This window comes from Mobula birostris, chromosome 11, assembly GCF_030028105.1.
Source record: "Mobula birostris isolate sMobBir1 chromosome 11, sMobBir1.hap1, whole genome shotgun sequence".
Classification (NCBI taxonomy): domain Eukaryota; kingdom Metazoa; phylum Chordata; class Chondrichthyes; order Myliobatiformes; family Myliobatidae; genus Mobula; species Mobula birostris.
In genome coordinates, this window is record NC_092380.1 from 54,387,288 (window position 1) to 54,411,727 (window position 24,440).

General features: G+C 38.1%; 1 protein-coding gene across 1 annotated transcript in view; it reads right to left on the bottom strand.

Moving 5' to 3' along the window:
* Positions 1-24,440, bottom strand: part of LOC140205502 (plakophilin-3-like) — a 74,221-nt gene that overhangs the window by 26,634 nt on the left and 23,147 nt on the right. The window contains exons 6-7 of the mRNA XM_072273115.1: positions 10,795-10,969; positions 9,992-10,109 (exon numbers count right to left, since the gene is read on the bottom strand). Of these exons, the coding sequence (XP_072129216.1) occupies positions 9,992-10,109; positions 10,795-10,969 (293 nt within the window). The remainder of the gene's footprint in view (positions 1-9,991; positions 10,110-10,794; positions 10,970-24,440) is intronic.

Genomic DNA, 24,440 nt, shown 5'->3' on the forward strand with positions numbered 1-24,440 from the left:
GTGTGCACATCAACTTGCTAACTGCTCAAAATCATATTCTGGAAAATAATTTTGTTAGGAAAGCAGGTCTGAGCTTTGATCTAATTAATTGTATGATTTTGCAGTTTAAACATTGACAGAGAGAAGGTCTATTGACATTCCAGTAGGACGATAAGAGAACAGAATGCATACTGTTGGGGGTTGTGAGTTATGGCAGAATATATGAAGGAGGACTTGCAAGCCAGACAATTTGTTCTAGATTGCCAGGTAAAAGTTTGCAAAACAAACAGGACAGTGGCAGGATACAAGGAGAGGTATGTATACTGGGCTCTGATCCAAAACCCCAGAAGTAAATGGATTTCTGAAACAAGCAGAGGCAGGTGTAGAAAGAATTATTCAAATAATTCACCCATATAGCCAATTCAAACATCCAATGGAAGTTGGATTCACCATAGATTACCAGGAATTGAATAAAGTTATTCCTTTAACTGCCTCTACTGTTGTTACAAGTCCCAAACCATGATTAAGTAGAACACTACAGCAATGTGATTTATAGTAGTGGATACAAGTAATGTATTTTGATCTATTCCATTGAGAAGAGTGTGTTAATATACACTTGCTTTCACTTGGAAAGGACAATAGTATACATGGATGGTTTTGCCGCAAGAATTTCATAATTCACCCTCCATTTTCCATCAATGGCTGGCAAATGGGCTGAAAGCTTTTTCAGCTCCCCAGTGTTTGAATCAATGTGTAGATGATCTACTGTTACAGGCAAAGACCAAAAGGTAGCATTATGGATTACTTAAGGAACTACTGCAACTGTTACAGGAGATGGGTTTGAAGGTTAACCCTAAAAACCCTCAAATCATGAGGCAGCATGTTAGTTACTTGGGAGTGGTCATAACCCCTGGGAGACAAAAGATGGGTAAACAGCAGGTGGATGTAGTGGCAAGATTACCTCTCCCCTCTGATGAGGGGATTGAGGTCGTTTCTCGGTTTGGTGGGGTATTGTAGGGGCCACATAAATGGCTTTGTCGCAAAAGCTTACCCATTTATGGAGCTCTAGCAGAAAGATGTTCCATGGGAATGGAAACCAGAACACACTAAGGCAGTTTCAGATCTTAAAACTAGCCTTTCAAAGCAGCCGCTCTTAACCCTTCTGAGCCATTGTCTTTGGAGGTTGCTGCCACCAGGAACACAGTATCAGCTCTGTTAATCCAGGAGACACAAACCCTACTGGAGCTAAAAACATCTGTATATTGAATGCTTAATCCAGTAGAACAAGGATGAATAACACGTGAGTGTCATCTATTAGCAGTGTTTTGCACTGTTAAACATTTCACTTATATTACGGGTCTTAATCTACTCACCATTTTATCAGAGCATACTCTAACTTAGCTTTTGCTGGATGGTCATATCAAGAATGGAACAGTCAATCAAACTCAACTAGACCAATGGACATTGCAATAACAGGATCATAATGTCACAGTTAAAAGAGTTAATGGTACAACCATGCTCATTGACAATTTACCTTATCGGGGTGAACCTCGTACTACTGTCACCTGACACTTACAGGTACGGAATGGACAATGCATTCCCATCTTAAAAATCAGGAGAGGAAAATAAAGTCATGCGACCATAAAGTTCCTCTTTAAGGATCATTGTTTATGGATTGTCATCAGTTCAGGATGGAGAGACACCTACAGGATGTGGTATATATGTAGAGGATGATGAAGGAGTAGAGATCAAAAGTGTTGCAATCAAGTTACCTAAAATAATGAGTGCACAGGCAGCAGAGCTTGCTGCTACAGATTTTGGTGTCAGCCTTCCAGACAGACATGCTTCAGGAGCAATCACATACTCAGATAGAATGCAGGTTTGTAATAGTTTGACTGAATACTTACAGTTATGGGAAGCTAGAGGTCATGTCTCAGCAAATGGTAAACCTTTACCATCAGTACCCTTGTTGAAGTATATATTTGAGAAGGTAAGAGGAAACAGTCAGAGTAAAAAAATTAATGTGCAGGCTCACTTAAAGACATCTCCAGAAGGGACCAGGAAGGGCAATGAGTTAACTAAACTAGAATCAAGATGCAGGGTAAAATGGAATCCAGATATAGAGGGGGTGATGACACAGCAACTGGAAGAGTATACCTATAGACTTAGTTCAGGCACAGCAACAGGATCAGGAGTTAGCAAAGGTACAGAGAGGAGAGAATTCTGAAGAGTATGGAAAATATCCAGGAATATAGGCACAGAATGGAATTGTACTTGCCAATGGTAGATTTGTGGTGCAAGAAAGTGAAAGAAACCAGATGACCTATTGGTACCATGGCATTTTTGGGCATCAAGGAACAGTTAGAGCAATGGAAACAAAGAATCTGTGTTGGTGGACAAATATGTGAGGAGATATAGAACATTATTGTCAAAATTACTTGATTTGTGCCCAGTATAACCCAAATAACATCAGCTAGAAAAGCAGTTTTAAGACACACATGCCCATTAAAAGAACCATGGGTTATCTAGCAGATTGTTTTTGTAGAATCTTTACTTCCATCTCTGGGATGACTGAAATATACCTGAGTGATAGCAGATACTTTCACCAATTGGAAAGCTTTCACAACTATAAACAACACTAAGGTTACAGCCAGGATTTTGTTTGAGACTGTTTGGGGCAAGTCTGAGGTTTCCTATCCCTTAATAACTGCAATCCAGTGAAAAAATTGAACAGAAGAACAGGACTTTAAAGACAATATTAAGTAAAATGGCTGAACAGCACAGGTCTCTGTCTTAACCCAATGGCTTTATGAAAATTCTTACCACCAAAGCTTCTTTTATTGGATTTCCATCTTTTAAATTGATAACCAGGAGAGAAATGAGAGGGTTAGAATTCCTGCTTGGGCTAGATTTATCAGAGTCTGAGTATGATGGTATTCTAAAGGACAAATGGATTCAGCAATTAATTGACACTAATAAGGATGCCCATTATGTCACAGCCCATAATATGGGGTGGAGGAAACAGCAGAGTAAAGCTTATTTCGACATGCAAACAACACCTAGGGAGTTGGAAATAGGACAAAAGCTTATGATATGATAAATCAAATTATTGACAGAGTTACTAATGGAACTACTCAATATGCTAAGGATGCTATATGACCTATAACCGCCTTGGTTACTTTCTATAATTGCAGTTAACATGTTACAATTAGAGAACCATAGTGTTCCCAATTGGATTTCAGATGAACAGGTAAAGGAATGGGTTGGTACTAACACCCCAGGGTGTCACGTTAGTGAATACACCTTGACAAATCGCCCCCTTAGAAATTCTAAGAATGGGTCTGGACCATTATTTGAGCTGTTCTTCATATTCCCTACCATAGCGACTACCAGATATGTCTATTAAACAAGGTTCATAATGTTGGGAAATATCAAGAGTTTGGATTTTACTTACTAATCCACTTACTTGCGCTATTAAATAGTAAGGATCGACAGAGGCAATGAACTTAGCTTCCTGTTGTCAAAAAGAAGAATATTGTGTTTGTCTGGAGGATTTATTTAAGAATGGGTTAATAGATTGCAAGTTTCTTTCATATGATAATTGCTCTCCAACTATTTTGCCCATGAATAACAGGACATTCTGGAAGTTTACTTTGGTGAATGATGCCATTACACCGTTACACACATTACAAAACGGGATTTTACTTTGCAGTTTGATTAACTCTTTGTTCTGGTTTTCAATGTTTTGAGGGACTTAGTTTTAGCTGGGCATTATTACCTAAACCAGTTGTAAAACCATCTTTTCAACTGAATGTATAGATCAAAGATACTGCTGAGGGCTTACTTAAATATGTACCAACTGCTTTTCCACCCAATGATATTTTACTGCAGAGTAGAATAGAGTTATTAACCATAATGAAGCTATTATTAGATAATGGGATGAATTATCCAAGACTATTAAAGGTCATGTGGAATTAGCTAATGAAGGTTTGCAGAATCCACTCTTCTGGAGCAAAGTTTGAAACTGGTGTCTGAATGATAATGTATATCCTTGGATTCATATTACTGCACACGTTGTTATTGTTCTCCTCCATGTTTGGATTATCCGATGTATTTTCATGTGTTTTTCAAATGCAACATAAACAACTTAAGTGTTTGTGTGCTAAATACCATTCCAAGCCTTTTTGTTGATTTTGTTTGACATTATACCATGATGTTGTCTTTCAGTATTATGTACTGCTACCTCATTATAATTTTATTATTTGCTGTTAAATGTCTTGATGTATGTTATGAAATTAGGTATATTCTTGTTTCTTTTATGATTTTAAATACACTGGTGTTTTGATATTACTTATTTTAATCTATGTTTTACAGTCTATTTTGCTGGTATCTTTATTAGTATTTTTTGATGCAGTCATGAATGCTGATGTCCCTTTTATATTGTATTCACTCACACATATAAATAGTCGTGTGATCTCCAGAAAATTCTGGGGAAGATATTGACAATGAAGGTAGGTTAAAATATCAAACTTTAATGGATCAAGAACAGTAGAAGTAGGCAAAACCAATTCTTTGTTCTTGCCATGTCGTTGAAGGAATGGAGGCTGCCATTTTTTAAAGCTGTTCAGTAACCTCCATTTTGTGAGCTGGCTTGTGAACTGCTTTTGCTCAGGAATAGTTCTATCAAACTGCTTTAAAGTGGACATGGTGATATTCCTGATAATCTGCTGAAATGGAGATTATTTCCAAATAAGGAAGTGTGAGGTGTCCTTTGGTATGATAGAACATGCAAGTTTATGAATAGGAGTGTCTTCGGCAGACCTGAGTAAATGAAGCCCTAGTACCTGGCTGATTCAGGACAAAAACATTAATTACAAGTTGTCACTTGTAGAAGCACAATAAATTGATGGTGGTTTGGACTAGAGCCAATGGGAATCTAACTCACTTTAGCCAGATAGGTTAGAGCCAACGAGATCGAAACAACATTTGAACTGATTTGAAAGAGTATAAAAATGAAGGGCTTCAACTCTAAAGTGGGGAGAACTCTGGAGGCTATCTATTGCAAGGAAGACTCCATACCAGGGGCTGAGAGTAGAATCAACTGTTTGGCCAACAGGAGATCCCTATTTTGGTGTTGAAATTGGAGTTATCTGAGCTAGTATTTGCTACAGAGGAAACAGAATTCATATTTTAAGATTTTGGCCTGGGGTCAACACAGTTAGATTTATGTTTGTGCAGAGACAATAAAATGCAAATTTTAGTTTAGAGTTGCATAGTGAATTGCCTAACCTAGACCAGTTGATGATTGGTCAACACTATTGTGTGTGAAGATCTCAGGAGAGCAGCAGTATCTGAAATACTTGCACCAACAATCATTCCACAGTCAAAGTTACTTAGATTACATTTCTTCCCTATTGTTCTGAACAACTAAAGCTCTTGACAATGTCTGCATGTTTTTAATGCATTGAGTTGCTGCCACATGATTGGGACGTGTACAGAAGGGATGGTTTGTACCTGAACTGGAGGGGCACTAATATCCTAGTACAGTGGTTCCCAATCTCCGGGGCCGTGGACCGATACATTGCTGCGAAGAATGCAGTGTTGCAGCAGTAGTCGGAATGCACGCAGCACATCTTTAAGAAAAAAGCCAAAATAAACAAGCTAATTAATTAGGTCCCACCCAGCACGTAAATTGCGTCGCCTCTGATCTGGGCTGACATTTATGAGCTGGGCGGCACCTAATTAATTAGCTTGTTTATTTCAGATTTTTTTCTTAAAGATGTGCTGCATGCATTCCGACTACCACTGCAACACTGCATTCTTCGCGGCAATGTATCGGTCCACGGCCTGGAGGTTGGGGACCACTGTCCTAGTACAAACGTTTGCTAGTGCTGCATCTGGGGCATTTAAAGTAGAACAGCAGTGGGATGGAAACCTAAGTGCCAGGACAGATTGTGGAGTGGTTGCAGAGAAGGATGATGTTAAGCACACATACAAAGTCAGGAATCATAAGATTTGAGTATGGTGGGACTAATGTTACGAGCTGTGTATATTTCAATATCAGGAGTAATGTACAAAAGGTGGATGCGCTTTGGGCATGGATCAACAAGTGACATTATAGTCTTCAGTGAGGCATGGTTGCTGGCGGCTCAGTATTCTCGGGTTCCATTGTGTTGCATGTGATGGAGCACACAGAGGAATTAAAGGGGGAGGGGTAGTATTACTAATCACGGAAAATATCACAGCAGTGCTCAGTCAAGACAGACTGGAGAGATCGTTGTGGACTTCAGAAAGTGCAAGGTGAGGAAACACAAACCAATCCTCAGAGGGAGCACAAGTGGAGAGAGTGAGCAATTTCACCGTCCTGGGTGTTGATATTTCTGAGAATCCAACCTAGCCCCAGTATATCAATGCAGCTATAAAGAAGGCAAGGCAGCAGGCGGGTGTATTTCATTAGGAGTTTGAGGAGATTTGGTTTGTCACCTAAACTCCTACAGAGAGAGCTAGGAAGCATTCTGACGAGCTGCATCACCATCTGGTAGGAGGGCTACTGCACAGGATCAAAAGAAGCTACAGAAAGTTGTAAAAATTAGTTCGCTCCATCATGGGTACTAGTCTCTGTGTATCCAAGCCATCCTCAAGAAGCGGTGCCTCAGAAAGGTGGCGTCCATTATTAAAGACCCCCATCATCCAGGGCATGCCCTCTTCACATTGTTACCATCAGGAAGGAGGTACAGAAGCCTGAAGGCACACACTCAGTGATTCAGAAACAGCTTCTTCCCCTCTGCCATCCAATTCCTAAATGGCCAATGGACACTACCTTGTTTTGTTATCTCTGTTTTTACACTATTTTTAATTTAACATTAATATACATATACCTACTGCAATTCTTTTTTTTTCTATATTTATCATATATTGCATTGTACTTTTGCCACCAAGTTAAAAAATTTCACGACATATGCTGGTGATATTAAACCTGATTCTGATCTGGTGAGGTGTTAAGGTAGAACTGAGAATAAAAAAGGTATGACCATTTTAATGGGATTGTGTTATAGACCACCCAACAGCCCACAGGCTTCAGAGAAACAAATTTGTAGCGAGATCACAGACTGCTGAAAGAAGCACAAGGTTGTGATAGTAGGGGATTTTAACTTTCCATATATTGAGTGGAACTCCCATACTGTAAAAGGGCAAGATGAGAAAGAGCTTGTCAAATGTGTTAAGATGAGTTTCCTTCATCAGTACATAGAAGTCTCAACTAGAGAGGCTGATACTTTATTTCCCACTAGGGAGTGAGATGAGACAGATGACAGATGTTTGTGTAGGTGAACACTTTGCATCCAGTGAATAATACCATTAGTTTCCAGGTAATTATGAAAAATTATATGTCTGGTCCTCAGGTTGAGATTCTAAATTCGAGAAAGGCCAATTTTGATGGTATCAGAAAGGATTGAGGAAGTGTGGATTCAGACAGGCTGCTTTTTGGTATAGGTGCCCTTGTTAAGTGGGAAGCCTTCTGAAGTGTAATTTCTAAGAGTACAGAGTTTGTATGTTCCTGTCAGAAAAGACGGCAAGAATAACAGGTTTAGGGAACCGTTGTTTGAGCGATGTTGAGGCCCTGATTAAGAAAAAGGATGTGCATAGCTGGTATAGGCAGGTAGGAACCAAATGAGTACAAAAGATGCAGGAGAACACTTGAGGAAATCAGGAGGGCTAAATGAAGACACCAGGTTGCTCTAGCAGACAAGGTGCAGGAAAATCCTAAGGTTTCCACAGAGATGTATTAAGAGAAAAAGGATAGCGAAAGACAAAACCCTTCCTCTGGAAGATCAGAGTAGTAATCGTGTGGAGCTGATAGAAATAGGGGAAATCTTAAATTGATTTTATGCATTTGTATTTACTCGGGAGACTATAGATACGAGGAAATCCAGTAGCAAGGTCGTGAACCCTATACAGATTAGAGGAGGTGTTTGCTGTCTTGAGGCAAATTAAGGTGAATAACTCCCCAGGGCCTGACAAAGTGTTCTCCCGGAACCTGTGTGAGGCTAGTGCAGAAATTGCAGGAGCCCTAGCAGAGTTATTTGAAGTATCCTTACAGGTGGGTGAGGTGCCAGAGGACTGGAGGATAGCTGATGTTGTTCAGTTATTTAAGATGAGCTCTAAAAATAAGACAGGAAATTATAGGCCAATGGGCCTGACATGAGTAGTCGGAAAGTCACTGGAAGATATTTGAAGGGACCAGACCTACAAGTACTTGGATAGACAAAGACTGATTAGGAATAGTCAACGTGGCTTTGTGTGTAGTATCTAACCAATCTTATAATGTTTTTCAAGGAAGTTCCCAGGAACATTGAAAAAGACAAGGCAGTGGATGTTGTCCACATGGATTTTAGCAAAGCCTTTGTCAAAAGGTCTTGCATAGGAGGCTTGTTGAGAAGGTTCAGTCGCTTGGCATTTAAGATGAGGTAGTACATTGGATTAGACATTGGCTTTGTGGAAGAAGCCAGTGAGTGGTTGTAGATGGTTGCCTCTTCTGACTGAAAGACCGTGACTAATGGAGTGCTGTAGGGATCAGTGCTGGGACCATTGCTTGTCATCAATACCAATGATCTGGATGGCAGGAGTTGGATGTTCTGCTGAAATTGTATAAGGATTTGCTGAAATTGTGAAGCCCAATTTGGAGTATTGTGTTCAGTTTCGATCACATACCTGCAGGAAAGGGTGTCAATAAGAGACAGAAAATCTTCAAGGATATTGCTGGGACTTGGAAGATCTGTCTTATAGGGAAAGCTTGAAAAAGTTTAGGGCTTTGTTCTCTAGAACATAGAAGATTGAGGGGAGATTTTGTTAGAGGTATACACAATTGAGGGTATAGATAAGGTAAATGCAAGCAGGCTTTTCCAGATGTTGGGTGGGACTACAAGTAGAGGTTATGGGTTAAGGATGCAAGGTGAAATGTTTACGGGGAACATGAGGGGAAACTTCTTCACTCAGTGGTGAGTGTTGAATGAGCTGTCAGCACAAGTGGTGGATGTGGGTTTAATTCAACATTCCAGAGAAATTTGGATAGGTACATGATGAGAGGGCTATGTCCATGTGCAGGTAGATGGGACTAGGCAGATTAATGTTTGGCACAGACTAGATGGGCTGAATGGCCCATTTCTGTGCTGCAGTACTCTGACTCTTACTCTCTGCCAGCTTCCAATGGGCTTAAAAAAGCAAATCATCACACAAATATCCCAATGTGTTAGATACAAGAATAATTACAAAATTAAAGATGAAATTGAGAAACCAGGGAACTGCAAGCCAATTAGTTTTAGCACATATTATCAGAAAAATACTGGTCTATAACTAAGAATTCTGTTCTAAACAGCTGAAATTTTCAATTATCAAGGTTGCCAGTTTTTTTAAAAACCTGTAAACTGAAGCCCAATTCCTTGCAAAGTTTAGTAAGCCCAAATGAACATTCTAACATGCAAATTGAGAAGGAATGCTTGTACTTCAGAAGTCATTTACCTCAGGCCTCATAAGAACATTATGGAACAAATGGCAATTATCATGCCAGACTAGGGATCTAATGGACAACAATCCAACTAGCACAAAGTGACTTGTGTCCTGCCAGGATCTACACTGGGGCCACAACTGTTCAATGGTCATCTTCAGCATCACAACAAGTGCCACCTAACAACAAACTTGACATCATCTGCAAGTGATATTAAACCCGATTCTGACCAAGGGCCTTGGGTATGAGCAGAAGTGGGCAGCACAAAAAGAACAGTAACAGGAAAACTTTACAGCTTACTTCATTACAAAACTCCTTTTCCCAGACTTAAAGTTATTTTATCTAATACATAAATGTTTTTTAAAAAAGTCCTGATACCGATGAAAGATTCTGAGCTAATGATTACAAGAGATAGCTCTAAGTTCTGACCTGGAATAGATTTGCTTCTGTGACACCCTGCCCAGCTGATGCATTTGTATGTAAATGTTGGCGAAAGACTCTCTACCCTACCTTATCTGATGTTTGGCCGACATCAAGACAGTGCTGGATATAATAGACTAGCGAGTCCACTAAACCTTTGCATTGTCGCATTTTCTGACGTGTTTCCACTTTTCCGGAGCTTAGATTTCTGTATAAATTGAGATGATTAAAAGCTTTATTCTCCATACTAAAAACAGTGGGAGAAAAGTCATTTCTGAAAACAGAGCAACAATTTTGAATTGCATGAATTAATGATTAACCTCCCTTGTCATGATTCAAAAATCACACAATATAAATGGATATTTGAACTTGCATAATTTAGTAGTAATTAATGGCACTCCCATCAAAGACATAGATGTGTCTGTGTCAGATTCCTCTGATTTGCTTATCCATCCATTTAACTATTTCACCCTTGCAATGCAAGCCAGCTTTCTTCATCGATTTTCATTTAAATAGTTGACACCCAAACTGTTCAAATAAGGATGAGGAAAAACTCTTGCAATTATTTCACAGAAATTGTTACAAAATATTGTTGTACAGTGGATTGTCAAATACAGGCCAAGTATATTCTAGATTCATGTCCATAACCTCCTTTGACAATCTCTTAATCACAATGCTGAAAAAAAAGACTGCATGGAGGAAAGATTCATTTTCGATAGAATGTGAAAACCATGGTATTGACAACCTCTTGGGCCATAGTAGCCAAGGGCTGAGAACAATAGTTTTTGAATTTGAATACTTCTCCAATTTAAGTGATTATTTTAGATGCAAAATGAATTTGTATAATACTAGTAAAGAAGTGGTGATATTTATGCCTTATGCTGAAACATTACCTAATATAGCCAGTTGTATTATAGAAGACATTATCCTCTGAAGGAAGCTGGTTAACAGACATATTCTTACTCCAGCCCGAGTAAGGAGAAATTATTTCTTCAGTGACATCATCTAATGTCCCTTGAGCAAGAGTGTCCTTCAGTTCCTCATTGGAAGACAGATTCCACAAAATTCCTAAGGAGACAAATCAATGAAAGAGTAAATTCGTGCAGTATGACACTCCAATTTCCCCAAATCCAGTGGCAGCTGAAATCTAGATAATGAGTCACCAATACACTGATTGGCATTCTTAAATGTTGTATGTAAATCAGTTTTTATAATGGAGCAACTTTCTGCCATCTTATGAAATTAGCACCATTTAGATACAGTACTGTGGGAGATCCATTCTTTAATAGCAATTTGAGCACAAACTCAGCTCATTTATCCCAGTGAGATATTGGTATCCTGATGCAGCATTTCATCTTCAATGGACCATTGTAACCAATTCCAAAAGGAATTTACAGACATACCAGAAATAACAAGTTTAAGATGTAGCACTTAAACAGCAAATATTAAATTTACCCCCAAGGAATTCATTAACACAGGAGCCTTCCAAAACAATTGCCAGGACAGATTAGAACTTCTATATTTCAGTAGCAGTTACTGATAATCCATCCCATCACTAACAAAGAAAACATTCTTTGGAATGTGTGTTCATATAAACCTCAAGCATGACCTGCTGAACTTGTACTAAATAAAGCTTGAAATTATATTATTCCCATATTATGCCCATCTATTTTATTTTCATCCCGAAAAGCACAGCCAATCACTAATGCAAGTGTGCTCATAAAAATGATTTCTTTACAAAGATTCTTTTGGCAGCTAGTGTGCCTTCTTCATGACTGCATTCATGTCTTGGGCCCAGCATTAAGCAAAGGAGCAAAAACATCAAGATGTACTGCAACAGGTCAACACTCATAGCTTGGCCTTTTTGCCAATATTTTACCTATGGGATGACTAAATTACATGCAGACTTTTTAAAAAAAGGGAGAATTACAATATTCTCTAGTGGCTCGTGCCTAACATACTGTGGCGAGCATTTGGTCCATAATAACAGATGAGGAAGCTCATTTAACTCAACAACTGTTTTCATTGTGATAAACAGAAACAGACCGGGCACCAGGGAGAAAACCCACTCAGTCACATACAGATGGAAAAGGTGATTACTGCAGACCCTGGTAACAGTCAGGGTGACCCACAACACACACAAGCAAATAGGAGTATAACCCAAAATAAAATGTAACAATAAATGAACTTGAACATCTCACCATAATCCTGTGAAAGCATCTTAACAGAAGAACAATAAATAGCACTGATCATTCAGAATCCTGTCAATCACGCCCCTTGCTGGAGCGCCACAATACTTAAAATCGTTAGCTGCCAGTTACACCTAAAACTTCATGCACAGATGGAGTCAAATACATTAAGGCAAGTACAATCTGCTTCAAAATCTCCAAATTCATGAATTAACTTGGATCAGGTTAACACGATAAACAGTGGTAATCCAATTACTATGGTCCTCTAAGTCCAGGTGTATCCTTGGAAATCGCTTCTGCACCCTCTCCAGTTTGACAATGTCTTTCAAGTTCAAGTTTGTCATTTAACCACACACATATACAGCTAAGTGAAACAGTGTTATGACAGGATGACCAAAAGATACACAAAAGTGTAGCCTCACTAATGACTTGCATAACTGCAGTATAATATCCCTACTCCTAAACGTGATGTCCTGATTATGACCAACTTGCTAAACCTCTTTCACCACGTGGATTACTTGCTTTGCTGCACATTCATTCCCTGGTTCCTGAGTTCCATAACACTCAGCAGTGCCCTGCCATTCACTCCATAGGTGCTCCCTAGCTTTACTGTCAAAAATGCATCACCTCACACTAATCCAAGTTGAAATCCATTTGCCATTCTTCAGCCCATCTCCCTAACTGATAAAGATCTCTTTGCAATTCACCATCACAATATTGTGCTTCACTGTCACAATATCTCCAAATTTATTATTAGCAAACTTGATAATCACACCATGTACATTCATATCCAAATCATTAACATAAATAATAACAGAGGTCCCAACACTGACCCCTGGAGCATTTTATTAGTCACAGGTGTCCCATCAGAGAATCAACCTCAACTACTGAGTCAATTCTGAATCCACCTCGGTAGCTCGCCCTAAATATCAGATCAGCCTGCCATACAGGACACCACTAGCCTTATTAAAGTCCACAGAAAATGTTCACTGATCCATCTACACCCACCACCTTAGTTACCTCTTCATTAAACACCAATAGTGACCTCTACACTCAAAACGATACAGACTATTCCTGATCAGACCTTTGACTATCCAAGTTATGGTAGATCTTGACCCTCTGAATTCACTCCAGTAACTCCCTTACAACTGCAGTTAGGCTTACTGCTATGTAGTTCCCTGGACATCCTTCCTACACTTCTTGAACAATGGAACATTAACCACCCACCAATCTTCTGGATCATAACATCTTAATGCTTTACAAGGTTGCAAATTCTTCTTACCTTGTAACATGCAATGGATACAAGACCACACTAATTATTTTCCTCATTTATTTGACATCCATAAGTAAAAATCTTTGCCAGCTCATGCTGCTCAACACATAGGCCTTTAAGAGGACCTAGTCTCTTTCTCGTAACCTTTACACTGTTACCTTAAGAATCTCTTCAGATCATCCTTAAACATGCTTGCCTAATTCAGCTCATACTTTCCTTTAGCACTCATTTCTCTCAAACAGTCTTAAATGTTATATTCATTCATACTAAACTTGATGTAAACTTCCTTCTTTTTCCTCACTACAGCCTCAATACTACAAAACATAAGAGCAGAATTAGGCCATTCAGCCCATCAAGTCTTCTCGGCCATTCAATCATGGCTGATATATTATCCCCTTCAACCCCATTCTCCTGCCTTTTCTCAAAAACCTTTGGTTCTTGATTAGTAAGGGTGCCAATCAAGCATCGCTTTAAAGGCAGTGGATTCCAGTTAATTGGGACAGATTGGGACTAGTATGTTTTGGCCCAATTAAGTGGTTGTCCCAATTAGCCAAAGTTTTATGAAAACAATTAAAAACGGTTTAAAAAAAGACTGAATTTGTCATTTAACTGAATGACAAATAATGTACTTAAATGCAGTAAATGAAATTATAACACTAATACTACTGCAGTACTATGAAACTGTGCATTAATTCCTAATAGTCAAGACAGAGGAATTCACTCAGGGTCTGCTGCCGTGATTTTTTGATTGACTGTAAATGAATAAAATCAGTGCACCTAGTGCAGATAATGGACTCCCTTCATACAACACTTTTGACAATTGAAAATCTTCATTTTCATTGTAATATTTAAGATGATTATACATTCAAGATGATTATATCTTCAAACTCTTTATAGCTCCAAACTTGAAATAATGAAATCGCTGATTTTTTTGACACAAAAACATGCAACGATGCCATTAAAAGCTGTTCACTGTAAGTAGTATCTAGCAGCCACACAAGTGTACATAACTGACACTAGTTAGAAACTGTTCAGTAACAGTCCCCTGCCTCAATTAAGTGGCATAGTGTCCAAAAATAAATGAGGGGAATCCCAGCAATCTTCTCAATTTGTTTTTGTTCCTTAAACATTGTCCCAAATAAGCAGCTAACCCAATCAACCAGAATCCACTATAAAGTATACCCAAAAACTTGGTCTCCACAGTCATCTCTGGCAACGAATTCCATACATTAACCACAAACACAAAATACTCTGCAGATGCTGGGGTCAAAGCAACACTCACAACACGCTGGAGGAACTCAGATCAGGCAGCATCTTTCTTTTTAAATCTTTTTATTAATTTTTCAAAATTATAAACTCAATAACAAAGTTGGTACAAACAGATTGGAAAAATGTTCATCAGCATATATAAAATGAATTTTAAGTAACACTGATATAAAAGACTTCCAAACTCATAATGAGATTAAACATTAAAAAAAAAGAAAAAAATATAAACAAAAAAAAACTCCAAAAGAAAAAGAGAAAAAATCCCCAAGGGAAAAAAAAACAAAACAGGGCTAGACCAACAGCTTGTATCGGACACGTTCAATAATGTCGTTAACTCCGCTCCTCTCATCATATAATTTAAGTTTAGAAAAAAGATTCAGAAAGGTCAGATTACATCATATGAAAATGTTGCATAAAAAATTTCCAAGTTTCTTCAAATTTAACCGAAGGGTCAAAAATATCACTTCTAATTTTTTCTAAATTTAAACTTAATATGGTTTGAGAAAACCATTGGAATGTAGTTGGAGGATTAGTTTCCTTCCAGTTCAACAAAATAGATCTTCTCACCATTAAAGTAACAAAAGCTATCATTTGACAGGCTGAAGACAAAGATCCATGTTCTACCATTGGCAATCCAAAGATTGCCGTAACAGGATGGGGTTTTAAATCAAAACTTAGAACTGTTGAAATAATATCAAAAATATCTTTCCAATATTTTTCCAAAAGAGGACAGGACCAAGACATATGAGTTAAAGAAGCCACTTCAGAGTGACATCTATCACAAGTAGGGTTTATATGGAAATAAAAATGAGCTAGTTTATCTTTGGACATATGAGCTCTGTGTACTACTTTAAATTGTATTAAAGTATGTTTAGCACATATAGAAAAGGTACTAACTAATTGAAAAATTTTATCCCATTTCTCTGTAGGTAGGGAAAGTTGAAGTTCCCTTTCCCATTCATTTTTAATTTTATCAGATATATCTGGCTGTAATTTCATAATTATATCATAAATTATTGCTATTAATCCCTTCTGCAAAGGATTAAAACCTAAAATTTTATCAAAAGTGCCAGAAGGATTGGAAGTCAGAAAGGTAGGCAATGTAGTACTTAAAAAATTTATTTGTAAGTATCTAAAAAAAAAACGGGATCTAGGCAAATCAAATTTCTCAGATAACTGCTCAAAAGACATAAAGCAGTTATCCAAAAATAAACTACGAAAACATATTATGCCTTTCGTTTTCCATATCAAAAAGGCTTGGTCCATTACTGAAGGTTGGAAAAAAAAATTAGATATAATAGGACTTGATAACATAAATTCATTCAGGCCAAAAAATTTACGAAATTGAAACCATATTCGCAATGTATGTTTAACTATAGGGTTGAAAATTTGTTTATTCAATTTAAATAGTGCAAAAGGCAATGAAGTTCCTAAAATGGAGGCTAAAGAAAACCCTTGTACAGAATGGCTTTCAAGATTTACCCAATGTGGGCTTGGAGTTATATTCCAATCTTGTGTCCAAAATATTAAGTATCGGATATTAATTGTCCAGTAGTAAAATTTTAGAACAGGCAATGCCAAAGCACCTTCTTTCTTAGATTCTGTAAGTATTTTTTACTTAATCTGGGATTTCTATTTTGCCATATATAAGAAGAAATTTTAGAGTCAATAGTATCAAAAAAAGATTTAGGAATAAAAATCGGTATCACTTGAAATAAATATAAAAATTTGGATAAAATAATCATTTTAAAAGCATTAATATGGCCAATCAATGATAGAGACAAAGGGGACCATTTAGTAATCAGTTGTTTAACCTGATTAATTAATGGTAAAAGGTTGAAATTGAATAGATCCTTATGTCTCTTACTAATTTTAACTCCCAAATAAGTAAAATAATCAGTAATCAGTCTAAATGGAGAATTTCTATAAAGAGGAACCTGCATATTTAATGGAAAGAGTTCACTCTTACTTAGGTTCAGTTTATAACCAGAAAAGCTACTAAACTGAGCTAGCAAAGTTAATACTGCCGGAATAGATTTTCCTGGGTTAGAAATATATAATAGTAGATCATCTGCATATAGTGATAATTTAGGAGTCTCATTTCCACGAGTAATACCAAATATATTAGGGGGGTCACGAATGGCAATAGCTAGCGGTTCCAAAGCAATATCAAATAGTAATGGACTAAGAGGGCAACCCTGCCTAGTACCACGGAATAAATGAAAAAAAGGGGATCTTTGGTTGTTATTAAATACCGAGGCCAAAGGGGTAAAATATATCAGTTTAATCCAGGAAATGAATATCGGACTAAAATTAAATTTCTCAAGGGTATTGAATAAATATACCCATTCAACTCTATCAAAAGCTTTTTCAGCATCCAATGAAGTGACACATTCTGGAATTTTGGGTGAAGGCCTATAAATGATATTCATTAATCTCCTAATATTAAAAAAAGTAACGATTTTTTAATAAATCCAGTTTGATCAGCAGAAATAATGTGGGGTAATACATTCTCCAATCTCGTTGCCAATATTTTAGAAAAAAAATCTTAGAGTCGACATTCAGCAGAGATATAGGCCTATAAGATGCACATTCAGTAGGATCCTTATCTTTTTTAAGAATTAGGGAAATAGAAGCTCGATAGAAAGATTGCGGTAATTTACCTATTGAAACTGCATCCCTCAAAATGCTACATAGCCAAGGAGTTAGTGTAGTTGAGAAAAATTTTTAAAATTCTACTGTAAATCCATCTGGACCAGGTGCTTTACCTGAATTCATTGAAAAAATAGCATTCTTTATTTCCTCTACAGTAATAGGTACATCTAGTTTTGAAGGTTCATTAGATGATAATTTCAGAATATTCAATTTCTTAAATTCATGCATTATAGTGGAGTCATCAGGAAATTCTGATTGATAAAGAGCGGTACAAAATTCTTGAAAGGATTTATTAATCTCGTCATGGTCAACTGTCAAAGTGCCATCTTGCTTACGAATTTTAAGAATCTGTCGTTTAACTGAGGCCGATTTCAATTGATTAGCTAAAAGTTTCCCAGTTTTATCACCATGTATATAAAATTGACTCTTAGTTTTGATTAATTGACTTTCAATTGAAGATAATAATAAAAGGTTATGTTCCATTTGAAGTTCAACTCTCTGTTTATAAAGTTCTTGATTAGGAGCTATAGAATTTTTTTGTTTTTTTTTAAATCAACTTCTTTAATCTTGTCAACCAGTTTAAGTATTTCCTTATTAGTTCGCATTTTTAGTCCAGCAGTGTATGAAATAATTTGCCCACAAATATATGCTTTAAAAGTATCCCAGAGGATCCCACTGGAAATATCATCCGTGGAATTTGTTGTAAAGAAAAACTTAATCTGTTCATCAATAAACCTAACAAAATCTGAATCTTAAAGCAAAAAGAGATATTAAATCTCTATTGTCTAGAATTAGTAGCTATATCCCTTAAGTTAATAAATAATTTCAACGGTGCATGGTCAGAAACAGCAATAGAATCATATTCACAACTCATAACAAAAGGAATTAAACGAGAGTCAATAAGAAAGTAGTCAATTCTTGAATAATACATGTGAAAAAAAGAGAACTCTTTGTCATTCGGATGCAAGAATCTCCAAATTTCTGAGATTCCAGAATCGATCATAAAAGAGTTAATAAGGGTAGCCGATTTATTCAGAAGTGCTTGATTAAACTTGGATCTATCTATCAAAGGGTTTAAACAACAATTAAAATCACCACCCATAATCAGCATATAGTCATTTAAGTTGGGAACAGATGTGAGGAGATACTTGAAAAAAATCAGGACAGTCAACATTTGGGGCATAAACATTGAGCATGGCAACTTTTTTGTTAAATAGCACGCCAGTAATCAATAAAAATCTGCCATTAGAATCTGAAATCATCTCATAGTGCGTAAATGAAATTGACGAATCCATAAATATAGAAACGCCTTTTACTTTAGCTTGTGAATTCGCATGATACTGTTGGGCCTTCCAGAATCTAAAGAAACGTTGATTATCCTCTTTCCGGACATGAGTTTTCTGTACAAAAATAATATGAGCATTTATCCTGTGGAATACTTTAAAAATTTTCTTCCATTTAACTGGGTGGTTTAAACCATTTGTATTCCAAGAAACTAAATTAATAGTCTTATCCATCATAATCAGCTCAAGTATAAAGTATGTAAAGGGTTAACCAGAGTAGAGACTCATGACCCCGGAAGAGGAAAAAAGGTCCAAAGAGGAACCAGAAGTTACGACATTTCAGACATTTTAAGTAGTTTCTGGTCAGCCCGTTTAAAAAGAAAAAATGAAAAAGGAATAAAAGGAAAAATACCACTCACCTCCCACAAAACCCCAGAAAAAAGCCAGACAGTGGCCAATGCTAAATCTAAGACTAAACCTACCCCCATCTTTCCGGAAGGCGACCCAACAGAAATATGTTTAATCAAGAAAAACACCACCCTTATGGAAAAAAGTAAAAACTAACTATAACAAGAAGAAAAAAATCTAAAGCCATTAAAAGCATTGAATAGTTCCTTGCTACTCATATTTCAAAGAACATCAAACATTAAATCATATTACTATACTAATTTCTCAAATATAAATGATCAGAAATGATGTAAGAAACAGCAAGGATTCTGGGGAGAAGAAAAAAAACAATCCCCCATTTTAAAATATAATACTTTAGTAACATTTCAAAAAGAAAACAATTAAATTTATAACTAAATAACTACCCAAAGGTATTAAGAGTAAGATATACAGGATCACTAACAGAAAAGCCTAATATCGTTTTAACTATATAAAACGATGTAAGGGGGTTTCGACTTTTATGTTACTGCGGAGGCTAATTAAAATGGCGTTTTTGTTATGTTAATCTGGGGAATGCGGCTTTGTTGTGTTAAACGCTGAGAAAGTTTGTGCTAGCAGCTTATTGTGGTTTAGAGGGTGATAAGAGAGTGCTATTAACCAATTGGGATAGTTGTTATGGTTTTGGTGTATTTGAAGATACTGTTTGCGAGGGGGTTTGGGGGGAGAAGGCGGGAGAGCGAGACAGAGGATGGACCAGGTGCTGTGAGTCCGCTAACGGGGCGGACCCCGAGCGGGACGTTCGGCGAGGAGACAGAGACGGACTCGTGTGGAGCGTCTGGTCGACCACCGTTGTTGGTCCCAGGCGGCTGGTCGAGGTGGTCCGAGGGGGTCGCAGGGTGAAGAAGGTGGTCCTTGAGCTCCAACGGTTTTTGTGCACAAAGAGATTGAACTTTGATAAGTGTTGGCGCCTTTTTTCCCCCCATTACTTTCCTCTCTGTATCAAATGCATATTAATGTCATAGAATTAGTAATATCTATAAACTGTAAATCATTTAATTGCATCTGGTGTATTGTCTGTTATTTGGGCGGGGTGAGGTACCTCACACAGCATCCACACAAACGAATTACCCAGTTTGGCGGGGCCGAGGCTGTTTCCCTAGACGACAGCGAGCCGAGCGACCCTGAGGGTGGCCAGGGGGGCTACAACGAACCTACACTGCCAGATCGAGAAAACAAAACCTCGAACTAAACAATCAGAGACGAAAGAAAAAACCAAATGATACTCTGATTAATCCTCCATAAAGGGAGGCAGAGCATTGAGAAAACTTTGGACTTCCATTGGATTTTTAATCAGACTGCTTGAGTTATCCGGCATAACCACTCTCAGACGGGATGGAAACAGTAGCGCTATTTTATAGCCCCGACGATAAAGTTCTGCCATCTGAGGTCTAAAAGCCATCCGTTTTTTCAGTACGTCTTGGCTGTAGTCTTCAACAATTCTGAACTTGAAATCTTGAAATTCGATCATACCTTTCTTCCGAGCCGCTCGGATAACTCGTTCCTTCTCGTTGACATAATGAAACCGAATAATGATCGGTCTCAGTTTAGCCGATTTCTCTGGATTAAAACGGAATGAGCCATGAGCACAATCTAATATATCAGAGGCAAACACATCCATTAGCAATTTAGAAAAATATTTAGTAGGATCTCCCTTCTCCACATCCTCAGGGAAACCAATTAAGTGCAAATTCTGTCATCGGGAACGATTTTCAAGATCGATAGTCTTAGCTTGATAGCGTTCCAATTGCTGAGTTACCGAAGTTAAACTTTTTTCCGAGCGCTTCAATTCTTTTTTCTCTTTTACGGCCATCTTCGTCTAACTCCAAAATCCTGACTTGATGTTGGTCGATTTCACGTCTGAATGTTCTTGATTCTTCTTTCCTCAAATTCAACGCTTCTTCAATTGCGGTGAGTCTTCGATTAACTGTATCTTCTAAAAGTTTCTTCATTAGATCTACAGTTACTGGAGTTTCCTTCGAAGCTCCAGGATCACCATTTTTTTTTTCCGTTCCCGGCAGAACCTTTCCCTTCTTGGGCTTCTCATGCTCTGGTATTCATTTTCAATAAGTAAAAGTCGTAGTTCAATAATATAGATCATTTAGTGTAGGTATAGGTAAGGAAAAAAGTGGTTCATGTAAAAAAGGGTACGGAGCAACGCCCAAAGGCAGCTCACTCCATGAGTCCCCTGCCGGAAAAGATCAGGCAGCATCCATGGAAAAGATCAGAAAAGATCAGCCAATGTTCCGGGCCGGAACCCAATCAAGTCCTGACGAAGGGTTCCGGCCCGAAACGTTGACTGATCTTTTCCACGGATGCTGTCCGACCTGCTGAGTTCCTCCAGCGTGTGGTGAGTATAGATTAACCACCTTCTGGTTAAAGAAATTCCTCCTCATCTTTGTTTCAAAGGAAAGTCCTTGCTTTCTGAGGCTGTGCCGCTAGTAGCAGATTCCTCAGTATTGGAAAGATCCTCGCTATGTCCACCCAATCTTGGACTTTTAGTATTTGATAGGTTTCAGTGAGATTCCCCCCTCCATTCTTCTAAACTCTAGCTCCTCATACATTAACCTTTCATTCCCAAGATCATTCTTATAAACCTCCTCTGGACCCTCTCCAATGCCAGCATCATTTCTTACAGAAGGAGCACAAATCTGCTTACAATACTCCAATTACATTGTGACCAATGCCTTATAAAACCTTTTATATTGTAGTCAAGGATGTAATGCTGAGGTTTCTGTCATAATAAAAGGAAAATACGTCGATACTTGGAAGCATGCCATAGTTATTGAGATACCTAAATCGGGAAAGCCTGCAAACAATCCAGCAAGTTACTGCCCAATTTCTCTCCTCTGCTGTACCTACAAGCTTCTAGAGTGTATTATCTATCCAGAATATTACCTCTAATACATCGTTACATATCGATCGAACAAGTTGGCTTCAGACAACACCAAAATACCAGTGAACAAGTTCTTGCACTCACATCATACATCAAATCAGGCTTTGTGTGTGTGTATGTGTGTATATTGTATTATATATATATATATATATATATATATATATATATATACACATACACACACACACATATATATATATATATATATACATACATACAACACTGTTTGGAACCAAGGTTTAATGTTAAAACTAGCCCGAATCATCCCATGTAAAACGATCCTGTGTCTCCTCCACAGAGTGACAGGCATCGTTCTTTCTTCAACTCCCTAGGAAGTGACACCAGTTGCATTATAAAATTCCACAATGGCATCCCCCAAGGGTCAGTTCTGGCTCCAACCTTGTTCAATCTGTAACTCAGTGACCTCCCTGAAACCAAATCTGTGAAACTTGGATAAGCTGATGACTGGGGCCATAGCCTTCCAATCGAATGATGTCAAATCCACTGAAAAACCTTACCCAAAATATCAACTCCTTATCCACCTACTTCTCAAAGTGGTACCCTAATACGAATGTGAACAAAACAGTAACTTCTTATTTCATCTGGCCAACCAACTAATCAAACTTAAAATCAAACTAAATAACAAACAGCTCCTCAACAACCCACACCCAAAGTACTTAGGAGTCACACCAGATCAAGCTCTCTCATAGAAGATCCGCCTTCAAAATGTTGCAAAGAAACTAAAATCCAGAATGGCTACGATCAGGAAGATAGCAGGAATTAAGTGGGGTACTAACCAGTCAGTCCTACGAATATCTAGCCTAGCACTATGTTTCTTGGTCACCGAATACTGTGTACACACCTAGGAGAGAAGTGTTCACACAAACATTATCGATACACAGCTCCACACTTCTATGAGGATAATTTCAGGAGCTCTAAAATCCACACCTGTTGAATGGTTCCCAACAATGAGCGGAATAGCACCCCAGGAGATCCGTAGAAGAGCAGCTTCAGCAAACTTCTACAAGCATATCCAAAATATGCCCAACATACCAGTTCGTAAACTCATTGAAAATGCTCCTCCGACTTCCTGATTCAAATCCCGAGAACCTATACAAACTCAAAAAATCTTGACTCCTATGACGAACACACTGAATGGCGCCAATACTGGCACACCAACAAGCGCCCCCCCACCCCAGCAGAAATCTGATCCATGACCCCTCCTCACTCCTCCCAAGCTTTACTACAGCTAGCAGAAAAAAAAACTGGACAACCACAAACAGACTCAGAAATCAACAGACCAAAAGAGCACAAGCACTACACTGATGGGTCATCAGACAAACCACAGCTTGCCCATGCACTGCTGTCCCAACCCAGTACATCCTCTACCTGGTCCAAACATGTCCTCTCACCAAGATCTGAGATGGCTTCGCCGCGGTCCATTGATGTGGCCATGAGCTGGAGGAGTGGCTTGACAAAAACCAATTAGAAGTGTGAAGAGAAAAACACCAGCCATACGAAACAACAAATATTCTAGTGCTCTTGAAATGAATGCGAATATTGCTTTTGCCTTCCTTACTACTGGCTCAACATACAAGTTATCTTTAGGGGATCCTGCATCTCCAATTTCTACATTTTTCTCCACGCTTAGAAAATAGTCTATGCCTTTATTCCTCTAACACAGTGTAAAACCACACACTTCCCGACACCGTATTCCATCTGCCACTTCTTTACCTATTTTTCTAGTCTGAGTCCTTCTGCAAACTCCCTGCCTTCTCAACACTACCTGCCTCCACCTTTTTTTTGTATCATCCACAATCATGGCCACAAGGCTACAAATTCTTTCATCCAAATCACTAACATACAATTTGAAAAGAGCAGATTCAACAACAACCTCTGCAGAGCATCATTAATTACCTGCAACCAACCAGAAAAGGACCCCTTTATTCCCACTCTTTGCCTCCTGCCAGTCAGCCAATCTTCAGTCCATGCTAGTATCTTAACTATAATACCACTGGTTCTTAAATTGTTTAGTGGACTTGTGTATGGCACCTTGTTAAAGACCTTCTGAAAAATCCAAATAAACAAGATCCACCTTCTCTCCTTTGTCAGCTCCTCAGTGATTTGTCAGACAAGATTTTTCCCCAAAGATACCAGGCTGACTTTGTGCTATTTTACAATGTTTTTCCAAGTATCCTGAAACCTCAATTAAAAAATGGACTAACATCTTGTCAACCACTGAATTCAAGCTAACTGGCTTATCATTTCCTGTCTTTTTCCTCCCTCCCTTCTGAAAGATTGGATTGACATTTGCAATTTTACAGTCCTCTGGAACTATTCCAGAATCTAGCGATTCTTGGGAGATCACTACTAATGCTTCCACAATCTCTTCAGCCACATCTTTCAGAACTCTGGGGATAGGCCATCTGGTCTAGGTGATTTAACTACCTTCAGACCTTCCAGCTTTCCAAGCACCTTCTCCTTAATAATAGTGACTACACTGTGTAGTTGCTATTAACGCTGCCTGACATTC